Source organism: Phyllobates terribilis, unplaced genomic scaffold (genome assembly GCF_046119375.1).
Source record: "Phyllobates terribilis strain yellow unplaced genomic scaffold, ASM4611937v1 Scaffold_11__3_contigs__length_659146591, whole genome shotgun sequence".
Taxonomy (NCBI): domain Eukaryota; kingdom Metazoa; phylum Chordata; class Amphibia; order Anura; family Dendrobatidae; genus Phyllobates; species Phyllobates terribilis.
The window spans coordinates 508,549,153-508,575,714 of record NW_027362771.1 but is presented as its reverse complement, the minus strand read 5'-3'; the positions used below and the strand labels follow the sequence as shown (position 1 = coordinate 508,575,714).

At 42.7% G+C, this 26,562-nt stretch overlaps 1 protein-coding gene across 2 annotated transcripts in view; it reads right to left on the bottom strand.

Annotated features, from left to right (window-relative positions):
* The window catches only part of LOC141166682 (pyroglutamylated RF-amide peptide receptor-like), a 213,550-nt gene extending 187,886 nt beyond the window's left edge, over window positions 1-25,664 (bottom strand). The window contains exon 1 of one of the 2 annotated variants that reach the window (XM_073653599.1): window positions 24,634-25,664. In XM_073653599.1, coding sequence (XP_073509700.1) covers window positions 24,634-24,976 — 343 coding nt within the window. In that variant the 5' untranslated portion in view covers window positions 24,977-25,664. The remainder of the gene's footprint in view (window positions 1-24,633) is intronic. The other variant, XM_073653598.1, reaches the window with a different exon arrangement.
* Between the last annotated feature and the right edge of the window lie 898 nt (window positions 25,665-26,562).

Below are 26,562 nucleotides of genomic sequence, written 5' to 3'. Positions count from 1 at the left end.
CGACATTTGGGGACTTCTCATTTATGCAGATATTAGTGAATGGACATGATAAATAATGACTTGGATAGATGATGTTTTATTACTTATTTTCCTGGATATTCTATTTATACTATATTTATATTATTATAAAGTCCATTGGATCATCAGCGACCATTTAACAACTAGGTTACAAGTCAACTACAAGACTACTGGACTTTAAAGTGAATCTGTCACCAGTTTTTTTTCTACCTCATGTATAGAGCAGCATAATGTAGGAAAATTAATCCTGATTCCAGCGATGTATCACTTAGTTTACTGGGTGCAGCAGTTGTGACACAATCAGAGTTTTTAGATATAACATGTAGCAGAGCTCAGAAAGATAACTCTGCCCCCACTACAGCTTTCTGTGTACATTGTATATTGACAGTGAGCTGCTTATCAGAAGAGGAAGTTAGGTAGGCCACTTGGCACGAGGCTGCTTGTCCGGGCAGTGATGATTTCCTGGTGATAAAAACATTCATTGTACTGAAACAACAGCACACAGCCTACTAGGTGACACATCCCAGAAATCAGTGGCTCAGCCTCTACCTCATCCTGTCCTCAGATTACATAGCAAAAAACTGCTGACAGATTCCCTTTAAGGAAATACACATAAAAACACACAAAAGTGATACCTGCGAGTGTTGTGCAGAGACACTGCAGTGCAGAGATACTCTGTTACAACATACAAGTCTGTTTGATGTACCTGCACTGCCCAGCTAAGGGGAAACATTGCTCAGGAGACACCAGAAAAAGAAGATCCTGCAGCTCAGGAAGAGAACAGAAGTAGAGAGGTGCCTGGTTGACACACACATTAGTGCTGTGCAGAGATGCTATAACAGAGTACCTGTACTGCCCACACCTCGCAGAGACATTGCTGTCCATGGAGGGCTGAGATACCCTGTAATAACATGCAAATCTGATGTACCTGAATTCCCTGGCAGAGGTGGCGGCATATCTGTTCAGGAGAAACCCAGGGAAGAAGAGCTTGTTATGATACGACAGAAAGAGATGTAATAAATAGGAGCCTAGGGGGCACAAATTAGTTATGTGCACAGATGCTGTAATAGAGGAGTCAGGGAAGTTGGTGCTCATGGGCTTAATTAACTGCTGGGATGGCTTGCAAGGGCATTATTAAAATTATTGTAAAAGTAGTACTTTGGGGCATTAATTATTAAGGTGGCACTCAGGAGCGTTATGGTTTGTGAAAAGGGGTACTCAAGGGCATTATCAGGGTCAGACTGACCCACTGTAGGACCGGAGGATGCTCCGGTGGGCCCAGCCACTGACATTTGCTGGCCCAGTGAACATACGTCACATGTGCCAGCGACCGCTATCCCATGTTGTCTAACTGGAAGGAGCGGTGACATAAGAAGCTATCAGGACGCAACAGCGCTCTGTTACTTACAACTAGTCTGCAGCAGGGGCGCATGTCTTCAGTGTTCAGTGATGCGCGCGCTGTGCTCTCCTGTTACTCTGGGAGGAGCTGCGAGCAGGACATCACTACTCCTCGCAGCTCTTTCCAGAGTTTCACAACCCGGGCAGGATAGCAGAGCACAGCGCACGCATCACTGACCACTGAAGGCACGCTCGCCTGCTGCAGACTGCGGCTCACTAGTGGTAAGTAACAGAGCGCTGTTGCACTCTGACAGCTTTTTATGTCACTGCTCTTCTCTGCGTTGAACAAGCATGGAGAGCGGTTCAGCTCTTGATAAGGCTGACACTGATTGGCCACAGCACAGCCAATCAGTGTTAGCTTTGTTTGTGTCCTCCCCGGCTGGACACAGCTCAGTTCTGTTCTGTGATTCAGAAAGTGCCCGCTCCCCTCCCCCACAGTATCAGCAGCACAGGGAGATAGACGACTCCCTGATACAGCTGCAATGATTGAAGGAGGCCCCCCTGCCAGCCTAACAGTAAGTGCAAAGGGGGGGGGGCTTTAGTCAGGGATGATAGTGGGGGAGGGGGCTAAGTTACGTAGGGATGAATAATTCTCTTTGTTACGTAAACTCATGATAAATTATTTTCTAACTTATTCTGATCAGAATGTTAACTAAGAACTTTGTGTTCAGGCTTGTAAATTTTTGCTTAGCAGCAATAGATCATTATGTGAGTTTTGGATGTGGGTGCGACCCATGTCTCTTTCTACAGTTATGCTTTATCACAATAAAGTATAGTACATGAGTGATGGTAAATGCAGCTGACGCGCCCCCTGGGACTGTGCTGTGCAGGGGGGATACCCGGAGCCGGATTGCTGGGGGTTGTAGTCCTCCGTGGCGGTGACCCGGTCCGTGCCCAGGGCGGTCAAACCAGTGGCAGTCTATTGGTGTTATAATAAGTGTCCGACTACGCCACCCGTGGATTGCGGTCAGTGGGGACCGCCGCTGCGCTGCAGACCGCTGAGGCTGATGTAGTTTGCGCAGCCGAGTATGGGATAACTCCCCACGGGAGAAGTATTGCCTCAGGGCAGCTAGTGTGGATGATGGGAGTGATGGGCCTTTCTCTGTGTTCCTGTTCCTTGCTTCCTTTCTTACTGTCCTTTCTGTTCCTTCTCCTTTCTCTCTCTCTCAGGCTCCGGCCTCCTGACAAGGCCAGCCTGCGGAGCAGAGCTCCACAGAGGCCCTGCTCTGTCACTTCCTCTCTCAGACTGAACACTGTTCTAAGATGGTGCCCACCTTATATACCTCCCTCTATGTGTGAGCCCAGGTGACTAGCAACCAATGGGCTCCTACCTATGCCCAGAGATCCACCCCTATCTGCTCCTACACCACTGGGTTTTCCTCCCCCTCCCCACTCCAGCCAGGGACAGATGCTGTCGTGCCTGCACTTCTGTCTAGTGGGAGTACCGTTGAGCTGTCCCTCGGAAATGGGGTGTGTGTGGTGCATGCAGCTTACTGAGCCCTGGTCCACACTCCATCCTTACCCGGGAGTGGAATATCACACCTCTGGTTTGAGGTGCAATACCCCTGTAGCAGCCGAGCCCTCGGGGTGCTACACAGCTCTTCACAGATATCATAATCACTGCAGAGTCAGACTCCTTACTGCTTTGGAAATGCATTGTTATCTGCACATAATCAATAGTTTCTCTATTGTATCATCGCATTCATTGTTGGATATAAAATTGTTCTTGACATGGTTCAGGCACAGGAGTTTGATATGTTGATCAATCATTCACTCTGAATTGATAGGCAGCTGCTACATAAGAGTCACAGCTTTGTCTGGTTATTTTTATTGTGGCTAGCACTGCTTGAAAATCTACATCTAAGTCTTTGGCATTTAATTTAATTTCCTGCCAATTACAGTATATTTTTCTCCGCAGAGCTGTGCTTCTGCTGTCAACGACTGTTGTGTTTTAGAACTGAGTTACCCACTTATTAAATTACAATTTATTATACTGTAAATGAAGGAGTCTCTCCAGTAAAATCTATTTAACCGGAAATTATATTTTTGTACTTATCGTAAAATCACTGCTCTCACACTGATGCACCCTGAGCCTGCAGGACAGCTTGTATTTCTTTGGAACTTGATTGGGGCTGCTTATCCATCATCCGGACTATCCTGCGTTGCAACCTTTCATAAATTTTTCTCTGCCGTCCACGTCCAGGGAGATTGGCTACAATGGCATGGGTTGTAAACTTCTTGATTATGTTGTGCACCGTGGTAAAAGGAACATCAAGATTTCTGGAGATGGCCTTGCAACCTTGAGATTGTTTATATTTTTCAACAATTTTGAATCTCAAGTCCTCAGACAGTTCTCTTCTCCTCTTTCCGTTCTCCATGCTTAGTGTGGCACACTCAGACACACAATGCAAAGATTGAGTCAACGTCTCACCTTTTTATCTGGTTTCAGGTGTGATTTTCATATTTCCCACATCTGTTACTTGCCACAGCATCACATATGGGCACAGGAGAATTCTCTCACACTCACCGCAAGCGCAGGAGAATTTTCCCACGCTGTCAGTGACGTGCATGAGGTGAGCTGAGTTCATTGGACATGAACTTGGCTCATCTGGATGCCGTCACAGCCAGACACTGAGGAGCGCAAGCATGCCTGCGCTTCTCAGTGTCTGCGGCATGGCAAGCTGGATGGCAGCTTTCGGCTGCGATCCAGCCTGTCATCTGAATGTAGCAGAGCTGAAGCTGTCCTGGGAACCATGGAAAGGTATGGATGAGGTTGGTTTATTTTATTTTTATTGCAGGAGATCGTTGGCTTTAGCTGGAATGGGCGTGGTGGTAAGTATGGTTTAATTTAGAACATTAAAGAATTGTGTGTTTATTTCAATTAAAGGACTTTATTCTGGGTGTTTGTGTTTTTTTTAACTTTGACTATGGGGATAGTAATGGGGGTGTCTTATAAACGCCTCTCCATTACTAACCTGGGCTTGATGTCAGCTGGCATTATAAGCTGACATCAACCCCAACCCTATTACCCCACTGCCACCACTTCAGGGCAGTGGGAAGAGCGAGGCTAAGTGCCAGAATTGGCGCATCCTATGGATGCGCCATTTCTGGTGCGGCTGATGGCTGGTGTTTCTAGCCCGGGAGGGGGCCAATATTCATGGCACCCTTCCTGGGCTATTAATATCAGCCCCCAGCTGTCTGCCTAGCCTTTGCTAGCTATTAAAATAGGGGGGACCCCACATCATTTTTTTTGGGTCCCCCATTTTAATAGCTAGTAAAGGCTAGGTATTCAGTTGGGGGCTGATATTAGTAGCCTGGGAAGCTCCGTAGGTATTACCCCCTTCCCAGGCTTCAAACATCTGCCCCAGCCGTTTGCTTAACCTCCGCTAAAGATTAAAATTACGGGGAACCCCACGCCAATTTTTTTTTAAATAAATCCTTTATTTTAACATTAAATAACAAGTACAGTAACCAACACTGTCACTGTACTTATTATATATGTGACTGACATGTTTCTATCTTTCTAATCTATGTGTGATGCTCTATTCTTTCTGTTCTAAATTGGCGGGTACCGGTGTATGCCGCTGATGAATTGCCGGCCGGCTTTTTTAAAGAGACAGGTGCATGAAAACACTATTATTTTTTTTAATAAATCCTTTATTTTAACACTAAATAACAAGTACAGTAACCAACACTGTCACTGTACTTAGAAACATGTCAGTCACATATATAATATCTATCTAATCTATGTGTGATGCTCTATTCTTTCTGTTCTAAATTGTCGGGTACCGGTGTATGCCGCTGCTGAATTGCCGGCTTTTCATGTTTGACTGTGAGCACTGTTCCCATCGATTTGGGCAATCACTATAATGCCACAACCACCATGGCTGTGACATTACAGTGAGTGGCAGACAATCCCTGCATGATTGGTGCTCTAAATAGCACCAAACATGCAGGACGGGGACCCGAGCTCCCGCCCGAGCATCTCGAAAGTACTCGGCGAGCTCCGAGCATCTCGAGTACTGAGATGCTCGGGCGAGTACCGTGCAGTGGCGAGCATGCTCGCTCATCACTAGTAATCACCCTCTTAAAGCAGATCTATCAGTAGCTCTCACAATACTGCTTCATAAATTATTAAATGGATGTCTTAGACCTGATGTGACTGGTGTACTTACTTTCAAAATCCATGTCAGAATGGATGCATAATCCACATATTAAAATAAACATTTTATGCCTCCAGTGAGTGAATGAGTAAGGGTCCGTGCCCACGATGCGTTTTTCAAGCGTTTATGCTGCGGTTGGTAATCCATCCCCCATGGTCCCCAATGGAATTCCTCACTTTCAATGTCCATGCTGCAGATTTTTCTGCATCGTTTTTGATGCGCTCAAAAATCTGCAGCATGTCCATTATTTGTGCGTTTACACATGCGGAATTGCCATCTACAATGCATTAGAAAACGCATGGCAATTCCGCATGTGCAAAACGCGCGAAAAACGCTTGTCATATTCCGCACGTGTTTTTCCGGGCAAGGAGATGCAGAAATGAAGCTGAAATTTTCTGCTTCATTTCTGCATTGTGGGCACATAGCCTAAGAGCGTATTGAATCTTTGCTAACCCAGCCTAACTGACAGCTGCAGGTTGTACTGATTACTGTGAGATCTCAGCAGCAGGGAAGAGAGACACTGAGGCGCTGTCAATCAGTCTAAGTGGGTGAGCTTAACTGTTAAAAGTTTGTTGCCTGCAGTTGCCACATAGGGATATTAATTGCAAATACATTTATAGTGCACCTGAAATCACAGCTGATAAAAGTATAAATGCAGCAAGCGCCCTCTAGTGGAGACTACTTACAGCCTTTAATGCAGACTTGCCTGCTTTGACAGAAGTTTAGATGACAAGTTGGGAAAGTAAGTAAATATGGTTTAATGACCCTTTAATAGCGAAAATTTTGACTGCAAGGTTATCTTTAATAACAGAATTGCATGCATTGTCAAGTCTGATTATCTGGAGTGTCACATAGCGATGAGTATTTGTAGGTCTCATAATAATTTACATGATCTGAGTGATCTACATACATCTCTGAGGCTTTTGATGCAGCCAAATATGAAGATGGAGCTCTGCTGCTCGGCCGTGAAGTATAACTCCACTAACATAACTATGTGCACATTGTAAAAGACATTTGCAGAATTTATATTTACTTCTCATTTTGCAAACCAATAAATATATTTGGCAGACACTACTGCTTAATTTTGCTTAGCGTCCACTTGAAACTACATACACTGTATACTTATGTGCTGAAGTCCTCATCCTGAAATGAGTATCCTTGTGTCGTTCCCCTTAAAAGGAATATGTGATCAGGATTTTTGCTACCTAATCTGAGAGCAGCATAATGTAGGGGCAGAAACCCTGATTCCAGCGATGTGTCACTTACTGGGCTGCTTGCTGTATTTTTTTCACTGTTGTATCAGCAGAAGGTTATCACTAGAGGACTATTTGGCCTGCTGTCAGGTAGTCCAACTACGACCCAATCAGTGCTTGGCAGCTCTCTGTATATGTGGCGCCCTGCTGCGCATTGGTGCCACAGATCTTAGAGGGGTGCATGGACGGATTCCTCCACAAGAGGCCCTCACAGCATACACACACCTCCACCTTCCACCTCAGACCACCAGAGGGAGCCTGGATAGGGATATAAATAGGGAAGGTGGAGCTAGGCAGTTGAGTCTGGTCTGAAGTCTGTAAGGAGACCAGTTACAGTCAATCTGGAATTTACAGTCAGTCTGTAAGCAGTCTAGAGAACAGTTTCCTCAGGGGACAGAGGTAGTTCCAGTCCCTCTAGAGAGAGTTCAGACTCATAAAGCTCAGACTAGTGAGCCAACGGCGTGCCGACGCCATAAGAGCGGTGAAGAGTAGCGAGGCCTACTTCCAGTGTGAAGTCTAGTGAAGGCCCAGAGCGGCCGAAGGCAAGTGGAGTAAGCAGCTACATAGGGGACAGAGGAGCTTAACCAGCTCACCCCACAACCATTCACCGGACACCGGGTCCGCGTCTGCAGGGATCTCTAGGACCAGCAGAAACAACCGGAACCCCTGGCGAACTACATGTCCCAGGAACACCAGAAGCTGACCGTTATCCCAGGGTCAGGAATCACAGAGACCCAAGAGACCAGGGAGTGTGATCTCCAACGGAAGGCCCTACCACCAGGTCAGCAGGTGCAAGACAGAGACCAAGTTAGGCCTAGCTTCAAGCAGGTCATAAACTTATCAGGAAAAGGCAAGAAACAGGAGGCCCCACACCCGCTCACTGGAGAGAGTCCTGAAATGCACCCTTCACCCTACGGTGCCCTGTATCGTGCCTGAAACACCACCAGTAAAGGTACTGAAGTGAACTGTTGTGAGTGTGGGGAGCCGCACCAACTTAGCTGCCTGACCACCCGCCTCAGAGGACTGTAGCAGCGCTGGTGATCCTCACCAGACACCACGGGTGGCGTCACGAACTTTCCGTATCCCATACACCTTTCCCCTATTATTTCTTGCTTTTAAGAGTGACCCCAGGGTACGGCCTCGGGAGCCGGCCACCGCGGCATCCCCCCAAAAACAAACAGCAAGGCTCGGGCGCCGAGTCGTCCCCATCCCCTGGGCGCGTCATATACACTGTGCATAAACAGAAAGTTGCCAATCAGAGGTGTAGGTGGGGCTACACAGAGCTCACCATTTAGAGAATTGCTAGATCAGAAGCAGATAAAACAGTTTTTAATCAAAACTACATCAACCAATAAAGTGACGCATCGCTGGAATCAGGGTCTCTGCCTCTATATCATGCTGCTCTCAGATGGGTTAGCAAAATTTTCTCTTTAAAAAAAAAAAAGATAATTGAAGACCATCTTTACATTTTCTCTTCTTCACAAACATTGGCAAATATTGCTTTGTGGTGAAATAATTTTAAGAGATACAACACAATTGATGGTTACAATACATAAATAAGGCCAAAATCTTAGCGTTTTTAATACACAAGGGATGGAACTGTTGATTGAAGAAACACTCCTCCTCCCATCAAAGATATTATCCTCTTAATATATTGCAGTCATTATATTATATAGCACTGTGTACTTACAATTGCTCATTTTGCCTTTCTATTGAGTTAATTCTTCTCTTTTCCATTAGGTCTATGACATCACGTGATTATAAACTGACTAGCTGAATCCTTCTAAGCGCTAGGTAGAAACAGGAAGAGGTCATTTATATTTAAGAAAAACGTGGCTTTCTCTGGAATAAGACATCAGATCGCAGATATCAAGGTGTCATTTTATTCAGCTTCCTATGACCTTCATGCCCTTATAGACTACTTAGGAGGGCTGATCATACTGACAGATTCCCTTTAACTATCTAACAGGTCAACTGCAGTTCCAATAAGCATGATCAGCACTGTGCTCTCTATTGGTGTCAATCCGCTCCCTTTTATCTTCCGACTAACAGCAGCGCATCATCATCACTTCAACATATGGCTCTTCCTGGGTCTATGTTGTTGTTTCCCCCTCGCTGCAAATGATAGCCAAGAAGACAGCCGTTCCCACAGCCAGTTACTGCAATGCTACCAGGCATCACCACCAGTGATTGCAACCAGATATCTGGTTTCGTCAGCAAAAAGATAGATAGATAGATAGATAGATAGATAGATAGATAGATAGATAGATAGATAGATAGATAGATAGATACATATATGGATAGATAGATAGTTATATGGATAGATAGAGAGATAGATACAATTGTTGGTTCCATATCTGGAACTTTCACTATTTTTTGCTGGAACTAGTGATAATCCAATTAATTACACATACAGATAGACAGACAGCTAAATCAATAAAAGAAAAAAAACACAGTATGAAATCCTAAAGGAATGGGTGCAAGCCTCATGTTTGTGGGTCTGTGAATCTCACTTGTATAAATATCCAATATAAAGGAAGCCTGCACTCTAATCATTACTTTATTGGGAATGAAGTTCACAGTTGTGTGCGTCTGACAATTTGCAGTATTGCCTTTTTTGATAGAAAGAGAGAAAGAGACACAGATAGATAGATAGATAGATAGATAGATAGATAGATAGATCGATAGATAGATAGATCGATAGATAGATAGATAGTGTGGTGTGAAAAAGTGCTCGCCTCATTCCTAATTTCTTATTCTTTTGTTACACTTAAATGTCACAAATTAAAATTTAAATATTAGACAAAGATAACACAAGTAAACACAAAATGCAGTTTTTAAATGAAGGTCTTTATTAAGGGCAAAAGAAATCCCCCTGAAAACATAAATTAACTATGGTTTATCACATCTTTGGGAAGCTGAGTTCAATTTCCCTAGCTACACACAGGCCTGATTACTGCCACACCTGTTCTCAATCAAGAAATCACTGAAATAGGACCTGCCTAACAAAGTGAAGTAGACCAAAAGATCCTCAAAAGCTAGACATCATGCTGCGACCCAAAGAAATTCAGGAACAAATGAGAAACAAAGTAATTGAGATCTATCAGTCTGGAAAAGGTTGTAAAGCCATTTCTAAAGGTTTGGGACTCCAGCGAACCACAGTGAGAGCCATTATTCTCAAATGGTGAAAACATGGAACATCGTGATCCTTCCCAGGAGTGGCCAGCCGACCAAAAATACCCCAAGAGCACAGCGATGACTCATCCAATATGTCACAAAAGACCCCACAACAACATCCAAACAACTGCAAGCCTCACTTGCCTCAGTTAAGGTCATTGTTCATGACCGCACCACAAGAAAGAGACTGGGCAAGAATGGCATGCATGGCAGAGTTCCAAGACGAAAAACCACTTCTGAGCAAAAAGAACCTAAAGTCTTGTCTCAATTTTGCCAGAAAACATCTTGATGATCACCATGGCTATTGGGAGAATTCTCTGTACTGACAAGACAAAAGTTGAACTGTTTGGACGGTGTATGTTACTTTAAATCTGGCGTAGAAGTAGCACAGCATTTCAGAAAAGGAACATCATACCAACAGTCAAATATGGTGGTGGTAGTGTAATGGTTTGGGGCTGTTTTGCTGCCTCAGGGCCTGCAAGACTTGCTGTGGTAAATGGAACAATGAATTCTGCTGTCTACCAAAAAATCCTGAAGGAGGATGTTCGGCCATCTGTTCGTGACCTCAAGCTGAAGCGCACTTGGGTTATGCAGCAGGTGTCACGGCTGTGTCAGGTTTCACAGACAGTTATACGGGGTCCGGCTGTAGAAGGTCGCTGCCTTTGACCTTGCACACATCTTCCTGATCTTTTCATGATCCATCGCTCTCTAGGACCCAGCAGTGATCCTCACCTTGCTTGGGGATCATACCCAGGTAGGTGCAGAACCTATATATGTTTCATAGGGGAGTCAGGGTTTGTAGTTTGAGCTGTTTAGGGGTCTCCACTCCCCCTTTCCCCACTTGTAGGGCTCCCTTCCCTTTTCCTGTCTTTATATGCAGGGTTCTACCCATACCCAGCATGACAGCAGGACAATGATCAAAAACACACCAGCAAGACCGCCTCTGGATGACTTAAGAAAAACAAAATTAAGACTTTGGAGTGGCCTAGTCAAAGTCCTGACATTAATCCGACTGAGATGCTGTGGCATGTCCTTAAAGAGTCGGTTCATGCTCGGAAACCCTCTAAGTTGGCTGAATTACAACAATTTTGCAAAGATGAGTGGGCCAAAATTCCTCGAGAGCGTTGTAAAAGACTCATTGCCGGTTATCGCAAACGCTTGATTGCAGATGTTGCTGCTAAGGGTGGCCCAATCAGTTATTAGGTTTAGGGGGCAATCACTTTTTCACACAGGGTCCTGTAGGTTTGGATTTCTTTTTCCCTTAATAATAAAGACCTTCATTTAAAAACTGAATTTTGTGATTACTTCTGTTATCTTTGACTAATATTTAATTTTTTGTGATCTAAAACATTTAAGTGTGACAAACATGCAAAAGAATAAGACATCAGGATGGGCACAAACACTTTTTCACACCACTGTAGATAGATAGAAGATGTAGTTTGTTAGAATGAATTAATAACCCCAAACATCTTCTCTATGACCTTCAAGTGTCTGCATCTACAGGTTTATATCTTGTAAATCTTCCTGAAAAATACCTGAACTTTGTGTACAACTAAAATGAATAATGTAAGAGGTCAAGTTGCAAATGAGATCTTCAAGCCCTGAAGCACTTGAATGCTCTTTGATGGTCTCATTCAGTCTAAGTAAATGGACATTTTCTGATGAATCTCCAGCTACTGTTTTATGCAGCGGGTTCCTGGACTTCGGATGGGATAGAATGATGCCAAATAGAGAAAAGTACAATAAGATAGAAAAAGGGGTGTAACTAGAGAAAGTGGGGAGCTGTTCTCTGCTATTGGCTCAAACATTTAGATACAGACCTTAGGTAGAAAACAGGATCTTTACCCTAAGGGAAGGCAAGACTACTGAACGGACAACACCTGAACCCCAACTAATACCGTAGTCCTGATAAACACATAGCAACTAAATAATTATAATAATGATTGTGACACGTAATAATATGATTAATAACAACTGCATTACAGCTGGCACTTGTTCGATCAATTCTTAAATGAAAATCTTAAAGGGAATCTGTCAGCAGGATCTCACCCCAAACTATATATATGCGCAGGTAGCTGTTTCAAAGACAAGTCCATACCCTTATACTGTATGACCAGTCTACTCCTGAATTACTAAGAAATCAGCTTTTGAATTGATATGCAAATGAGGCTGAAGAGTGAAGACCTATTTGTAGATCTGAAGCCTCTGTCACTCCAGCTCTATTCCCTGCCTAGCGCCACCTCCTCCTGCTTGACTGATGGCTCCTTTGCCTGAATTCACACAACTGGGAAGAGAGCTGGAGTGACAGAAGCTTTAGGTATTGCTGGACTTGTCTTTGAAAGAGCTCTGAGCATATAGTTTTGGGTGATGAAATCCTGGTGACAGATTACATTCAAAGAAAATTACTCGTACTGTATATATCTTTAACTGCAATATAAAACTACTGTACATACATTTCTAGTATGAAACTATTGACACACATAGTACTCTTTAGGAGCTTTATGCACAAGGTAGAAGATTTTTCCTGGCTGCTGACAAACAAAATAATGACTCTCATTTATCCCAAATTTTGCTGCTGTGAGCAAAATTCACTCTCTTCTATGCCTTTTGAACTCCAAATATTAAAGTATGTCTTGAGATCTCGGGAAATCAATACAGCACAGCCTTGTATGGTTTACTAAGTAGGATTTCTGCTTTATTAATGTACATGCATGCACTTACAGCGGTTGTCTAACAATGTACACTTTAATCAATAGATCTTGGAATAAAAATAAGTTTCACAATTGGATGTGTTAAAAAAATGTTCCTGTGCTGAGATAATCTTATAAATGTGCCTCTGGGGGATGTGGCCTGCAAGACAAGGTGGCAGCAGCTTAACTGCATAGCTCCAGCCAGCCAGGATTAAAACCGGCACAAAACAGCACACAGCATCGTCCTACAGCCTATTACCTAACACCCGGTGGCGGCAGAACACCCAGGGCCCATGATGACCAGGGGAAGGTCCCAAAAAAGAGGATCCCCGGCGAGATTGGAGGCTTTCTTCCAGAGGGGACAAACAACAAGAACAGTGAGTAAGATGGCACCTGCTTCCCATGCAACTTCTTCACACTCCTCCAGAAGCTCAAGGGGAGGGGAAGCAGAGAATGTGAAACACAGCAGCAGGGATAATGAGCCCACAGCACCAATGACAAGGGCAGATATGCAAGAATTTCTGGCTGCAATTCGCTCCTCCATGAGGGAGGATATGCAGGCAATGTTGCAGAAGATGAAAGGAGAGATTACTTCCATTGGGGATCGCACTTCACACATTGAAAACAAGATGGAAGAATATGCCAGAACGATCAATGCCTTGGTAGATGAAAATGAGGCACTCAGGGAAGAGATGTCTCGGATCACTGATAAAGTTTATGACTTAGAAGATAGATCCAGACGTAACAATGTGAGGCTGAGGGGAATCCCTGAAGAAGTGCCAGATAAGGATCTCTCTGAGTTCATGCGACGCTTGAAAAATTGGATTTTTGCATGCAGCTCATAACAATTTCTTCCTTTATGTGTAATTATGAGTATACAATTTCTCTCGTTGAATGTGAAAGGGTTAAATTCACCGGCCAAACGCTCTATGTTGTGGAGGGAGGTGCGGAAATCGAAGGCAGACATTGTGTGTCTGCAAGAGACGCATTTATTGGCAGCTGATAATCATAGATTGCATCAGGCACAATTCCCCAATATATTCTTTACAAATGCCCAGACTAAGACAGCAGGAATCTGTATTATGATAAAAAATTCGGTGGCCTTCCAGAACATTCAGATGTGTACAGACCCCATGGGTAGATACTTGATGTTGGTGTGTACATTGAATGGGACCCCTCATATGATTTCAGCACTATACGCCCCAAATTCTGCCCAGCTCCCATTTGTGCGAAAAGTTCTCTCTACCATTTCAACACTTAAACAAGGGGAGGTTATTGTATGCGTGGATTTTAACATGCCAATGGATGGTACTTTAGACTGCTCATCTAGATCGGGTCGCCCTCGGAGAGAATTGGGCAAGTTGGTCCATGAATTTGGTCTGCACGATTTTTGGAGATACTCTCATGCCAGTGAAAGGGACTATACTTTTCATTCTCTCCGACATGGGTCATATAGTAGGATTGACTTATTCCTAGTAGACAATAGAGCTCTCAATAGATGTATATCTGCGGAAGTTGGAACGATTACGTGGTCTGACCACGCACCGATCTACCTAAGTGTACATCTTGCGCACCAATTCAACCCAACACCACACTGGCGACTAAACACCTCTCTATTATTGAATGACTCTATAATGACAAAAGCAACAGCAGAATTGACATCTTATTTTGAATTAAACGACAATGGCGCAGTTTCCGACGAGATCTTATGGACAGCGCACAAAGCGGTGATACGGGGAGTCTTCTTACAACAAGTGTCACAATTAAAAAGAAAGAGCGAGCAACATAGGACTGACCTCCTGACTGAGTCGAAAAAGCTAGAAATATTAAATGAAACCTCCCCCTCCCCGGCTACCACTGAGGCCATATATCAGCTCAGATTTAAACTGCGCTCTGATCTGCTGGCAGTATATGAATATAACCTCCGCAAGTTCCAACTTAGTCACTATGCCATGGGAGATAGGCCGGGAGCCGTTTTGGCCAGGCAGGTCAAGAAAAGGGCGACTAAATCCAGAATAGATCATCTACGGGACTCGAAAGGGTTGATAGCCAGAAGTCCAAAGGACATAGCTGCAATCATTGGTGCATACTATAAATCTTTATCTAACTTAAAAGATGATGTTGATACCCCACAGCCACAACAGTCAGATATTGATCAATATTTGAGTGATTTGAAGCTCCCGAAGGTTTCCCGGGAACAGTTACAATTATTGAATGCCCCCTTCACAGAAGTAGAACTGAAAGATGTTATTGATTCATCTAAATGTCATAAGACCCCTGGCCCAGACGGCATAGCTAACTAGTACTATCGTGGTTTCCAAAAAATTCTTACCCCATATCTTATCAGGTTATACAATACCTGGAGAGACTCGGGAAAGGTAGCAGTACCTAATTTGGAGGCTACGATCGTCACATTGCCTAAGCCTGGAAAGACCCCTGATTCTCCAGGTAATTTTAGACCAATAACACTTTTGAATAGTGATGTAAAGATCTTTACCAAGCTCTTGGCTGTTAGACTAAATTGTGTCGTTCCTTCCCTGATATCCTCGGATCAAGTTGGTTTTGTAGCTGGTAGGGAAGCTAAAGATGGTACGAGGAGGATGTTGGATCTGATTAAAGAGGCAGAGTTGAGTGGCCTCCCCAGTGCACTCCTGTCGCTAGATGCTGAGATAGCGTTTGATAGGGTGCACTGGGGATACCTTAAAAGTGTGTTGCTTAAATTTGGACTAAAAGGACCTATTCTGTCTGCGATTAACGCATTGTACTCCACTCCTTTCGCTAAGGTTTTGACGTCTGGTTTACTCTCTGAATCCTTCCCCATAACAAACGGGACACGGCAGGGCTGCCCCTTATCTCCAGTCATATTTGCTTTATGTATGGAGCCCTTGGCTGAAAACATTAGAAATAACTCAGAGATTTCGGGCATCTCGGTGGGGGGGGTCCTCCCACAAAATCGTTCTATATGCAGACGATGTGGTTATCCCGTGCACTGATCTGGACATGTCCTCTGCCATTATGTCCGATCTCAAAACATTTACAAACATCTCGTGTTATAAACTGAATGCAGCTAAGACGGTTGTCCTGCCAATTCTTGTTCCGTTGTCACTTAGGCAAAGACTGGAAGGGGCATACCCTTTTCAGTGGGCGCAGGAAGGAATGACGCATTTGGGTATCACCTTAACCCTTTCAAAACAATTTATGGAAGTACATTTTACTAGACTGATAAATACGGTGCGGGAGGAGCTGGCGGTATTACAAAACGTTGTTACATCGTGGATAGCCAGGATAAATATTTTTAAAATGAAGGTCCTTCCAAAAATGTTATACTATTTTAGGTGTATCCCAATTAAAATCCCTTCTAAAATCATAAATACCCTTCAAAGACTGGCTAATAATTACGTTTGGGACAATAGGAGAACGAGGGTGTCTAGTAGACTTCTGTATTATTCATATGACTTGGGAGGATGGGCATGCCCAATCTCATAGCCTACTATAGAGCGGCGGTCTTGACGGGAATCAGGGACTGGTGGAACATGGACAGCAGCCACAAATGGTTGCAAATAGAGTCCTTACTTGCCCGAAACCATTCTACCAGATTGATATTGGAGACAGAAGTAGTTAAGTGAAGCACTATGGTCGCCGAGTTACCAACATCGGAGGCTACTATGCATTGTTGGAGGAATTTTGCTGTTACTCCCCAGGACTGAGATCTCTTTACGAGCTCTAGAATATCATATTCCATATATTAACCTTCAACGTTGGGTGACAGCTGGAGTTCAATCGCTAGCAGACCTGTTGGAGGACAATGTAATAATTTCTTTTGATAAGCTAGTTATGAGATTCTCGGACCTACGGCCCTTGTTTTACCAGTATTTGCAAATAAGGCATTTACTCCGTTCTACGCAGACATCCCCCTTTTTTATTCTACCTAAGGATAAAAGAGCTATGGGTTACTTTCTCCACTCTAAGACCGGCTCTAAGGGGGTTTCTATACTTTATAGGGCTCTAAACGACCCAGATCTGGACGATAAATTGACGTATATGACTCGTTGGGAACGGGATCTTAGAATTTCGACGGACCCTCAGGACTGGCGGGATGGTTTGGATGAGGTCCAGCGAGTTTCGTCGTGTTTAAACCACCTAGAGCAGCTTAAAAAGACGCACATGAGATGGTACTACTACTGGGCACAGATGGTACACTTCGGGTCTGAATCATCATCTTTATGTTGGAGAGGATGCAATGGGGAAGGCTCGTTGGGCCACATGTGGTGGTTTTGTCCAAAACTTCAATCACTATGGGGGGCATTTGATAGTTTGATATGGGATGTACTGGGGACTCACCTAGAGATAACACCTAGTATGGGAATACTTCATATAGGATTAATGGATGTCCCCTGGAAAATTAGAGGAATTTTGGCACATATTCTGATCGCAGTTAGATCAGCTATCGCGGCTAAATGGAAAGGAGTGGGCATCCCTACGGTGGGGGAGATAGTGACCAGACTGACCAACACTGTTCAACCTAAAGACAGCGTAGGGGTAATAACTTTATCAACATTTTGCCTAGTTGGCAACTAGAACCCCAACCTAAAGCCCTTAAAACTTAACTTTTATTAAAGTATATAACTCTCCTAAGGATAGTGAGTATTAAAATAATTGTATAAGTACAGGCAGCAGAGTAGGGTCGGATATTATAATCTGCAATTTTGCTTTTCCACTATGTGGTTATCCGGCCAATTCTCATTATCATGTATTTGTGGCCGCGGACCACCTATCGCATGTTAACGCTGCCTATACCTTATCATAAAATCCAAAGTTAAAGCCTCCCCGACATGTTTCGCCTAACTGGCGTCATCAGGGGACAGAGGCTTAATGGCACCCAAAAACGCCACACAGAGGCTTTTATCAACTCTGTTGTAGCTTCATATCCAATAAGAGTCCTTCTAACCAATTTCCAATAGGAAATGTAGGGGTAAGTCACTCCCGCTACCTATCAGTCACGTTAGCTTATTCTGATAACACCTTTCCTTTTTCCAACTGGAGATAGCAACTGTCATTCATATATAATTCATTTTTATTGGTAGAAATTTCAGGAGGTGTGTCGGCGTGCTTAAGGATTACATCCACACCTCTTTCAATATACCTATCAGAATAGCTCACCTTGAGTCCTATCAGCGGATGGAAAACAATAGAGTTTTGTTACTGCGCATGCGTGCCAGAAAAAGGAACCAATCCGGTTACGAGATCAGAATAGCGTTTCCGCCTCTGCACGTTGTTAACCAAACAGAAGCTTATACGTCAGTACTCTTGTACCGCCAATCAGAATATGACACGTATGCCAGGTCCTGTACTAGCACTAGAGATGTCTATCTGCGCATGTCTCATGAGTTCGTTTCTATCTGCTCCGATTCATTGCGTATGTCATTATTGCGCATGCGGGTGGACTTAGAAAAAGAAAAGGAAAGTACTCAGCCTATCATGATTTAAATATAATTGTCTATCACAAAAATAGTTGGAGCTAAGGTTCTAAAATGTAACCCTATTGCTGATTACTAGCGAAGGTACTCATATTGTAATTTACCACAAAATTAGTTTAGACATATTCTTTATTAATGCATATAGCCAATTACCAGAAAGAGAAGGGTGCATAAAAACTAACTATCCTTTTAACCAAGAAGGACTCTTATTGGATATGAAGCTACAACAGAGTTGATAAAAGCCTCTGTGTGGCGTTTTTGGGTGCCATTAAGCCTCTGTCCCCTGATGACGCCAGTTAGGCGAAACATGTCGGGGAGGCTTTAATTTTGGATTTTATGATAAGGTATAGGCAGCGTTAACATGCGATAGGTGGTCCGCGGGCACAAATATATGATAATGAGAATTGGTCAGATAACCACATAGTGGAAAAGCAAAATTGCAGATTATAATATCCGACCCTACTCTGCTGCCTGTACTTATACAATTATTTTAATACTCACTATCCTTAGGAGAGTTATATACTTTAATAAAAGTTAAGTTTTAAGGGCTTTAGGTTGGGGTTCTAGTTGCCAACTAGGCAAAGTGACCAGACTGAACACGAACTGTCAATATGAAAGGGCTCTGGCACACATACTCAAGGCAAAAAAGAAAACTGATAAAATATGGGAACCTTGGTTAAACAGCCCATTGTCTATACATGGGGAACGTTGAGGAAGCGGGATATTTTGTGTGCCGTTCTGAGTTTGGGTGACACGCGGGACGATTCTGGGCCCCTCTCCCTACCTTGCACCTCCGATCTTGCAATAGTGTAAATATGAGCCATGCGACATTCACAGCACTTATGGATATAAATTATTTCTCACAACCATCTAATATATGGGGAAATTAATGTAATTAATCCATTCTTTTTTCTTTTGTTTTCTTTTATGTTTATGTATTTTCCTTTTATTTTTATACTGTTCATTTTGTACATTTTGTAAGCCCAGAGGTTGGGGCACAGTTTTGGGCATCTGTTGGCCCTATAGATTGTATGTTCTGATTTTTGTGCAAAATTCAATAAACACACTGTTTAATAAAAAAAAAAAATGTGTCCCTGCTGTGTACTGTGTAATGCCTGTGTCTGACCGTACAGGGACATGGTCTGATCATACCACATCTCCTGGGCAGGGGGGAAGCAAAAGAGAGAATACAGACAGGACAGCATGGGGTCACAGCTGCTACTTTCTGGGAGGTAAAACATTGCCCTTGCTGTTTAAAACCTTGTTTTACCTCACAGAAAGAATCAGCTGTGATCCCCTGCTATCCTGTCAGTATGCTCCCCCCCCCCCCACTTGGGCAAATCTACTACCAAATGTATCTTGTAAACTTTGCTTCACTTGTCTTCTCCAATTCTAAGTGTTACAAATACTGTACTGTTAAAAGTGTTGGAGAAGATGATGATGTAAAAATATAATAGTATTAGATGCATTGAAGCAAAACAAAAAGTAATACTAACAGATTCTAAGAATTCATCAGGGCACCTCTATAACAAGTTCCCAACTGCAGTTCAATAGATCGCATACATCCATCAAATGTGAACAAAAATGTTGTGAATAGGAATAAATTACTATTTGTGCAAATGGAACGATTTGGATACTAGAAAAACGAAATACTTCAAAACTAAGAGTCAGTCCATTGATACATAAATTAGCATTGTCTCTAATATGTACCAACCGAGTGCCGACATGGCTGGAACGGCGCCAGCACGGGAGGCGAGTATAGGTATTTTTATTTTAACAGGGGCAAACATTCACATTGAGAAGGGGTTATCCTAGCAGTGGACAACCTCTTTAATATGTAAGAAAGAAAAATAGTCAGCTCACCCTATGTGTCAGATGACTCTAACAGAAAACACTATATAACATTGACCTGTGAGCACTTACTAATAGCAATGATTAAAGACCGGAGGGTGTGAAATGCATCTGCCTAGTCTCCCCCTTTACTTGGAGGCTGTGATTCATATGCTCTATGTTATCTTTTTAATCTATTTTTTTCAATAAACCTTGTTATTTTATGGACTTCCGAAGCTGGATCCTTCCTGATTGATAACCTTTTTAATACACTCACCTACCCCTGCTTTCCCCGATATCTAGCGCCGTTCTGCTCCTCTTCTCAGTGACATCACCGCTCTGCAGACTCTCCAGGTAACGCTGCGCTCTTCGTGACCCGGAAGTGACTTTTCCAATTTAAGTCTATGGAGCGGAGAACGAGGCTATATAAGCTTACACTGTAAAAGAGCCTTCCGATCACACATAGCGCATAGATTGAGCCGGCTAGTCTCAGTTGTGGTGACATCACTCAGAGGCAAAGCAGAATGTCACTGGATAACGGGGAGAGTGGTGGTAGGTGAACATAGTATGACACTCACTCTACTTTACATGCATAAACACACATTTAATCAAAAAAATATATACATGAGAGTGGATCTTTAAAATCACTAGTCCATTAAATAAATCATATTCCTTGAAAGGTAAACATGACTCCCATTTGGCGTGCTATGGAATAGGATGATGTGTGGGTGTCCCGACCAGAGGCGCACTCTCAGCAGACTGCTGATAACATTCAAAATTCCCTCCCTAGTACCGTGTCATGTAACATCACAACGGAAAATGACACAGACCAAAAAAGATCTATTTCCTTTGTTGTGAAATGTGAACATTGCCTTTAAACATCCAAAATAAGAAGAGAACAGATACATTGAGATAGCTCAATATATGACATATCTGTGCCAGTGCTGTCTGTACTGTACAAAGATCCCACAGGAAAATTTCAGAAAAAAAAACAAAAACCAGCCACTAAGGATCAGAATCCACATCAAGCCGATATGTCCATAACTGACACTTTATGAGAAGAGTGTCTCTGGAGTAATGAAACCAGGCTGGAGGGGAAAGTAGGTTAGAGAACTGGAGAAAGTTCTTTAGCAACAGAATACTTTACTCCTGTATCAGCAAATGACAGCTCAAAGGCATGCACTATAGCAAAGGCTGTTACCAGGAAAAGGTACAGACTATGGTGTCAGATTATCCAAAAATGTATTACTGAGTTCTATTATTGACTTAAAAGGGATTTTCCATTTTCAGTAAACTACTGTCCCAGTTCAGTGTATAGAAACAAACTGTGCTTTACTCACTCTCAATGGGTCCAGCTCTAAGTCTCTGCTGCTGTCCCAATCGCTGTTATATATTTTCAGTGCTGACATCGTGTGAACAGCGCTGCAGCCAATCACTGAGCTCATATCATCTAAATTAGCATAGCCGCTGAGCTCAGACTGGCTGCAGCGTCAGCAGTGCAGACAACAAGAGACTAAGGCAGTAGCAGAGACATAACGCTGGCCCCAGGTAGGGTAAGTGGGGACAATAGTTTAATGAAAAACAGAAAACCGCTATAAACTATAGCTGGCAAGACTGAGCCATGAGCATAATTGTGTATGGCGGCCAATGTTTCTGTACCCGAGGTATTGGCACCCTGTGCTTTCTGTTGGTGCCAATGTAAGGTACAGTATAATGGAGATATTTTCCCTAGGCAATGATTTTTGACTCAGAATGATAAAACACTTCAGCCTTCAGACCAAGGGTAAATTTAGCTTCTGAACTTAGAGCATGTGGCTAAGTAACGGGTGGCGGGGTCTGTTCAATGTAAGCAGCTCCATGGACTGGTGAATTCAGCACTGGGGACTGGATCCTCATCTGCCTGAAGACCCAAAGAAATAGAAGGAATTTACTTCAAAACTCAGTTTATCTGGTCTTAAGGGGTAAAAATCAACAGCGTAAAGTAGTAATTAAAATACTAGCAGTATATAATTGGTTAATTGGTGCTGGTAATCCATTGGTTGACATCTCGCATTGGACTAAAAGTGCCACCATCTACTGTACATTGCACAATGTGAGTGTAAGGTTGGGATCCAGCTTTTTTTTTTAAATGTTTACAAGCATCCAGCTTGTGACTGCTGCAGCCAATCAATGGTTCTAGCAATCACATGGGCTGTCACTGCCTTCGCAGATCAGCGCAGAATCATGATAAAGGCGCTTAACCACTGAGGACACTGATTGGCTGCAGCGCTCATGTGTCAGCTGTTTGTAAACAAAGACTAGGACAGGACAATCCGAGGTGGAGGAAAAAAAGATGTATATAGCTTTTTTTCATTTGGTTGTTTTTTTTTTTGTTATATTTGCAGTTAATTAAAAAAATACTAAACCTGGATAAACCCTTTAACTTGATGAGACGTTTCTCAGGAACATATGACAGACAAACTGATCCAACCAAAAAGAAGATGTGCGTCCATTCCGATAAATGACAAAACTGCAGCCAGACATTTCTTATCAGCGCAGATCTTAAATATCATAGAATAATTTCTCATTTCTATGTACATGGACGTCTATGTATCAGAACGAATTATCCTATGACCGCCATTTCGAGTACATTCTTGCTTTCATTTTTTTCTTTTTTTTTTTTTGTTAAAGGAAAATCCAAAGATGCCTATAGCATAGCTCAATGGGCAGAGATAAGTGTGCAGATGAAAAGGATCAATGGATGGCGGATAAGTTCAAACCAGGTTGTGAAAGGGTTAATGAATATCAAGTAGAAAAAAAGCAAGGGAGTGATGTGGAGGAAGAGAGCCAGATTGTCATTGTGTTTGCTGTGCATCAGCTGTTGGGTGACATGAGAGCGGATAGAGATTCATATACTGGGATCTTGGCAGGATAAAATTTGGCCGCGTAATTACATCTGCAAGATCCCTTGGATTATTTAAAAAATGAAAGACAAGAAGAAGACAGAAGAAAGGTTACACCATACACAGACGGCTGTCACACAGCAGACATGTCTTATGTGTGACTGACATGAGACACAAGACAACGTACAGGATATTATCACATCTTATCAGCCGAAACACCCCAAACTGAAGCCAAGAGATTCTGGAGATACATCAACCACATGGCCACCAGGAGTGATGGCACTGACCACAGATAATATCATCCCCTCTGTGTATAGATCCTACAGTGGTCGCAGGATGCAAGGGAGGTAGATAAAGGGGGACCACATCCCCTCACTCACACACATGAAGCAGAGCTGAGCTTACTCTCATTACTGATAAAAGTCAGACACATTGTATCAACATACGTGTAGTCAAAGTACCTATAAAGAGATAATAGATAGATATGTGATAGATAAATACAGTAGATAGATATGGGATAGATAGATAGATAGATAGATATGTGATAGATAAATACAGTAGATAGATATGGGATAGATAGATAGATAGATAGATATGGGATAGATAGCTAGATATGGGATAGATAGATAGATAGATAGATAGATAGATAGATAGATAGATAGATATGGGATAGATAGATAGATACAGTATGTGATAGATAGATAGATAGCATATGTATGTACTAATAAATAATATATATTCATACTTACCATACTTATACTCATATTTACCTATACATCTATCAATCTTCTTATGGCCAACTGTCTAATTAGTATTATTTATTAAATGTTCTGATTTTTTCATATGCCCACAATCAACCATCTATCTATTTCTAAGTCTATCTATATCTTTCTATCTACAGTATCTATTCATCTATCCATTTTTTCTAAGTCTATCTATCTATCTATCTATCTATCTATCTATCCATATCTATTATCCATTCATCCATCCATCCATTTACTTCTGCATAACGCAATAAAAGTTTAGCCTCCTGAACTACTCTTAGGTAATGAACTGCAGTAAAACAACTATTCCACCATGTGAGTCTTCTGCTTCTTTTCCTGGAACATTTGATTCACCATAATCCCAATGTACCAAACTGGTAGTGTCCTACGAAAGCTGACACACATGGATCCTCTAGACATATTGTAGTCTACAGCCTCAGGTTGGGGGGTGTTGATAACTTGCACAGTCTGTTGCTTATAAACAAGTGCAGTATTTGTGTTTTCATAAAGAGGTTCTGCAGCAGCTTCTGTCTCTGCATAACATTTTCCCCAGGACATACACAAGATTATTGCACCAGACATGCATTTCTGGAGTTCATCCTCATGATCCTATTTTTCTTAGTGTTTAGATTGGACATACACTTTGATGTATAGCTGCTATAGGCAGACATCACCATTTCTAGTGGATATTTAGTGGCAATCGGTGCTCATGTAGATGCAAGAACTGAACTATAATGACTGCTGTTTTCTGTTTAATAAATTATAGAGTAATCAACCTGCACAATAAGAGATAACACGATGAGGACCCATTGTGTGCTGAGTCCAGCAGAGCTATACATTGTGTCTGTGACTATACAGGGATGAGGAGGAATGAAGTGTATGGAAAATGCTGTTACAGCTATATTCTGCACTAACAGAATGTGCAACCTTCCTTATCAGCCAGGGACACATTTCAATAAGGTGACTGACACAACATCTTACCTCCCAGCCATTCAGATGAGATGTTCTGCAGCAGAGTGAAAGGGATGCAAAAAAAAGTTACCAATAAGTCACTGCAAGCCAGGGAACAGATGAAGATGTTAGTAGCAGTCCTCATTGCCTTCTTCCTGATGATAATATACACCACAAGACTGTTGCCAAACAGTGCCAGGACAAAGATGATAATGTACAATATCAGAAACACCACCTTGGCATTGAGGGGCAACTCTGGGATGTAAACTAAGGGTTTAAGACCATAAGCTGCAATGAACTGCAGCCTGCTCATGTTGTGTTCCTTCAACAACTGATTGAAGGCTTCTGGAGTAATATTGAGTCTTCTGTCCATGGTGCTGAAGTTTCCTGACTGAACAATGAGAAGAGCCCCCCTGCTCCACAAAGCAGCCCCCTCACATGGTGGTTCCTGAGCTCATGTGACCAATGCTCCAAAACTTTCAATGGCATAGTAACACTGTATCTCCAGCTATCAATTTGCTGTCAGTACTCCAAAGTGGTCTGCGAAGAAGACACTTTATGAACCTCTTCCATTGGTCAGGTGTAGATCACACTTTTCCATAGTGATAGATTGCATCTCTTCTCTTTCTACAGGTCAGTCTTGCCTATGAGTCTACTCCTTCTCTTCTTCAGGAGTGAGAATTTGTGGTTGCCCACTCCTTTCTGCTTGTGCCTTGCACTGATGCCTGCTCTGATGTTGCTTGCACTCCTTGTTGTCATCCGGAGGACTGTCTGCTTGCTGCACTGCTACTTACAGCACAAGACACAATAGGGATCTCATTGCTGGCAGAGTAATTGCAAGTCAGTGATGAGAATCCTTGCTTTTCACTCCTTGAGCAAACATTGCTCCAGTGCATGTGTGACCGAAGAAGCTGGAGACAGCTTAGCATGAAAGTGGAATATGACAGATGAAAGAGAAGTGAAATGTGCTTGGACTTCATATGTTATGGCATGAACGACAAATAATCCCTGGATACTTGTCCAATTTCCCCAGAAACAGCCGGATACATCACTGGCTTTGATGAGAATAAAAGTTTAACCCTTCTGCAGTTACTGAGAAGTAGGATAAGTGGAAGATTAGCATAAGCAAAGTGTGCAGCAATACATATTCATATTTATGGCAGTGAAAAACTTTAAAGGGAACCTGATAAAATCCCCCATTACCCCCAAATCACCAGAATTCATATATTCCTGTATAAATTCCCATCCTAAGAAGCCCTTTATCCTGTTTGACACATTAACAGCTCGTTAGAAAAAGTATTTCTAAAGTCTGTTTATCATATGCAAATTAACTTTTTCAGTAGACAATGGGGCGTTGTTTCCCCAGACTAGTCGCCCAACTCCGCATGTTATCACGCCCCTGCAGATGTAAAATCATGATTTGCAAGATCCGGTGTCATTGTCAGCTCTCTGCAAAACATATGCATATGTGTGACTTTCTTTCATGCACATCATTGCATCATTGCATTGTACCACATCTTCAAAGGCGTACTATGCATGACCGGAAGCAAAGAATAATAATCTTTATTTTTATATAGCGCTAACATATTCCACAATGCTTTACATACATTATCATCATTGTCGCTATTGGGGCTCACAATCTAGATTCCCTATCAGTATGTCTTTGGAATGTGGGAGAAAACCGGAGAACCCGGAGAAAACCCACACAAACACAGGGAGAACATACAAACTCTTTGCAGATGTTGTCCTTGGTGGGATTTGAACCCAGGACCCCAGCGCTGCAAGGCTACACTGCTAACCACTGAGCCACCGTGCTGCCCAAGAAGCCTACTGTCAACTGAGGAGCCAAAGATCAAGCTTCTTCTTTGCTTCTGGACATGTGCGGTGCGCCTCTGAAGCCGGAAGCGTACATGCGCGAAAGCTGCGCTCATGCGTGAGTTTTGCAGAGAGCTGACAATG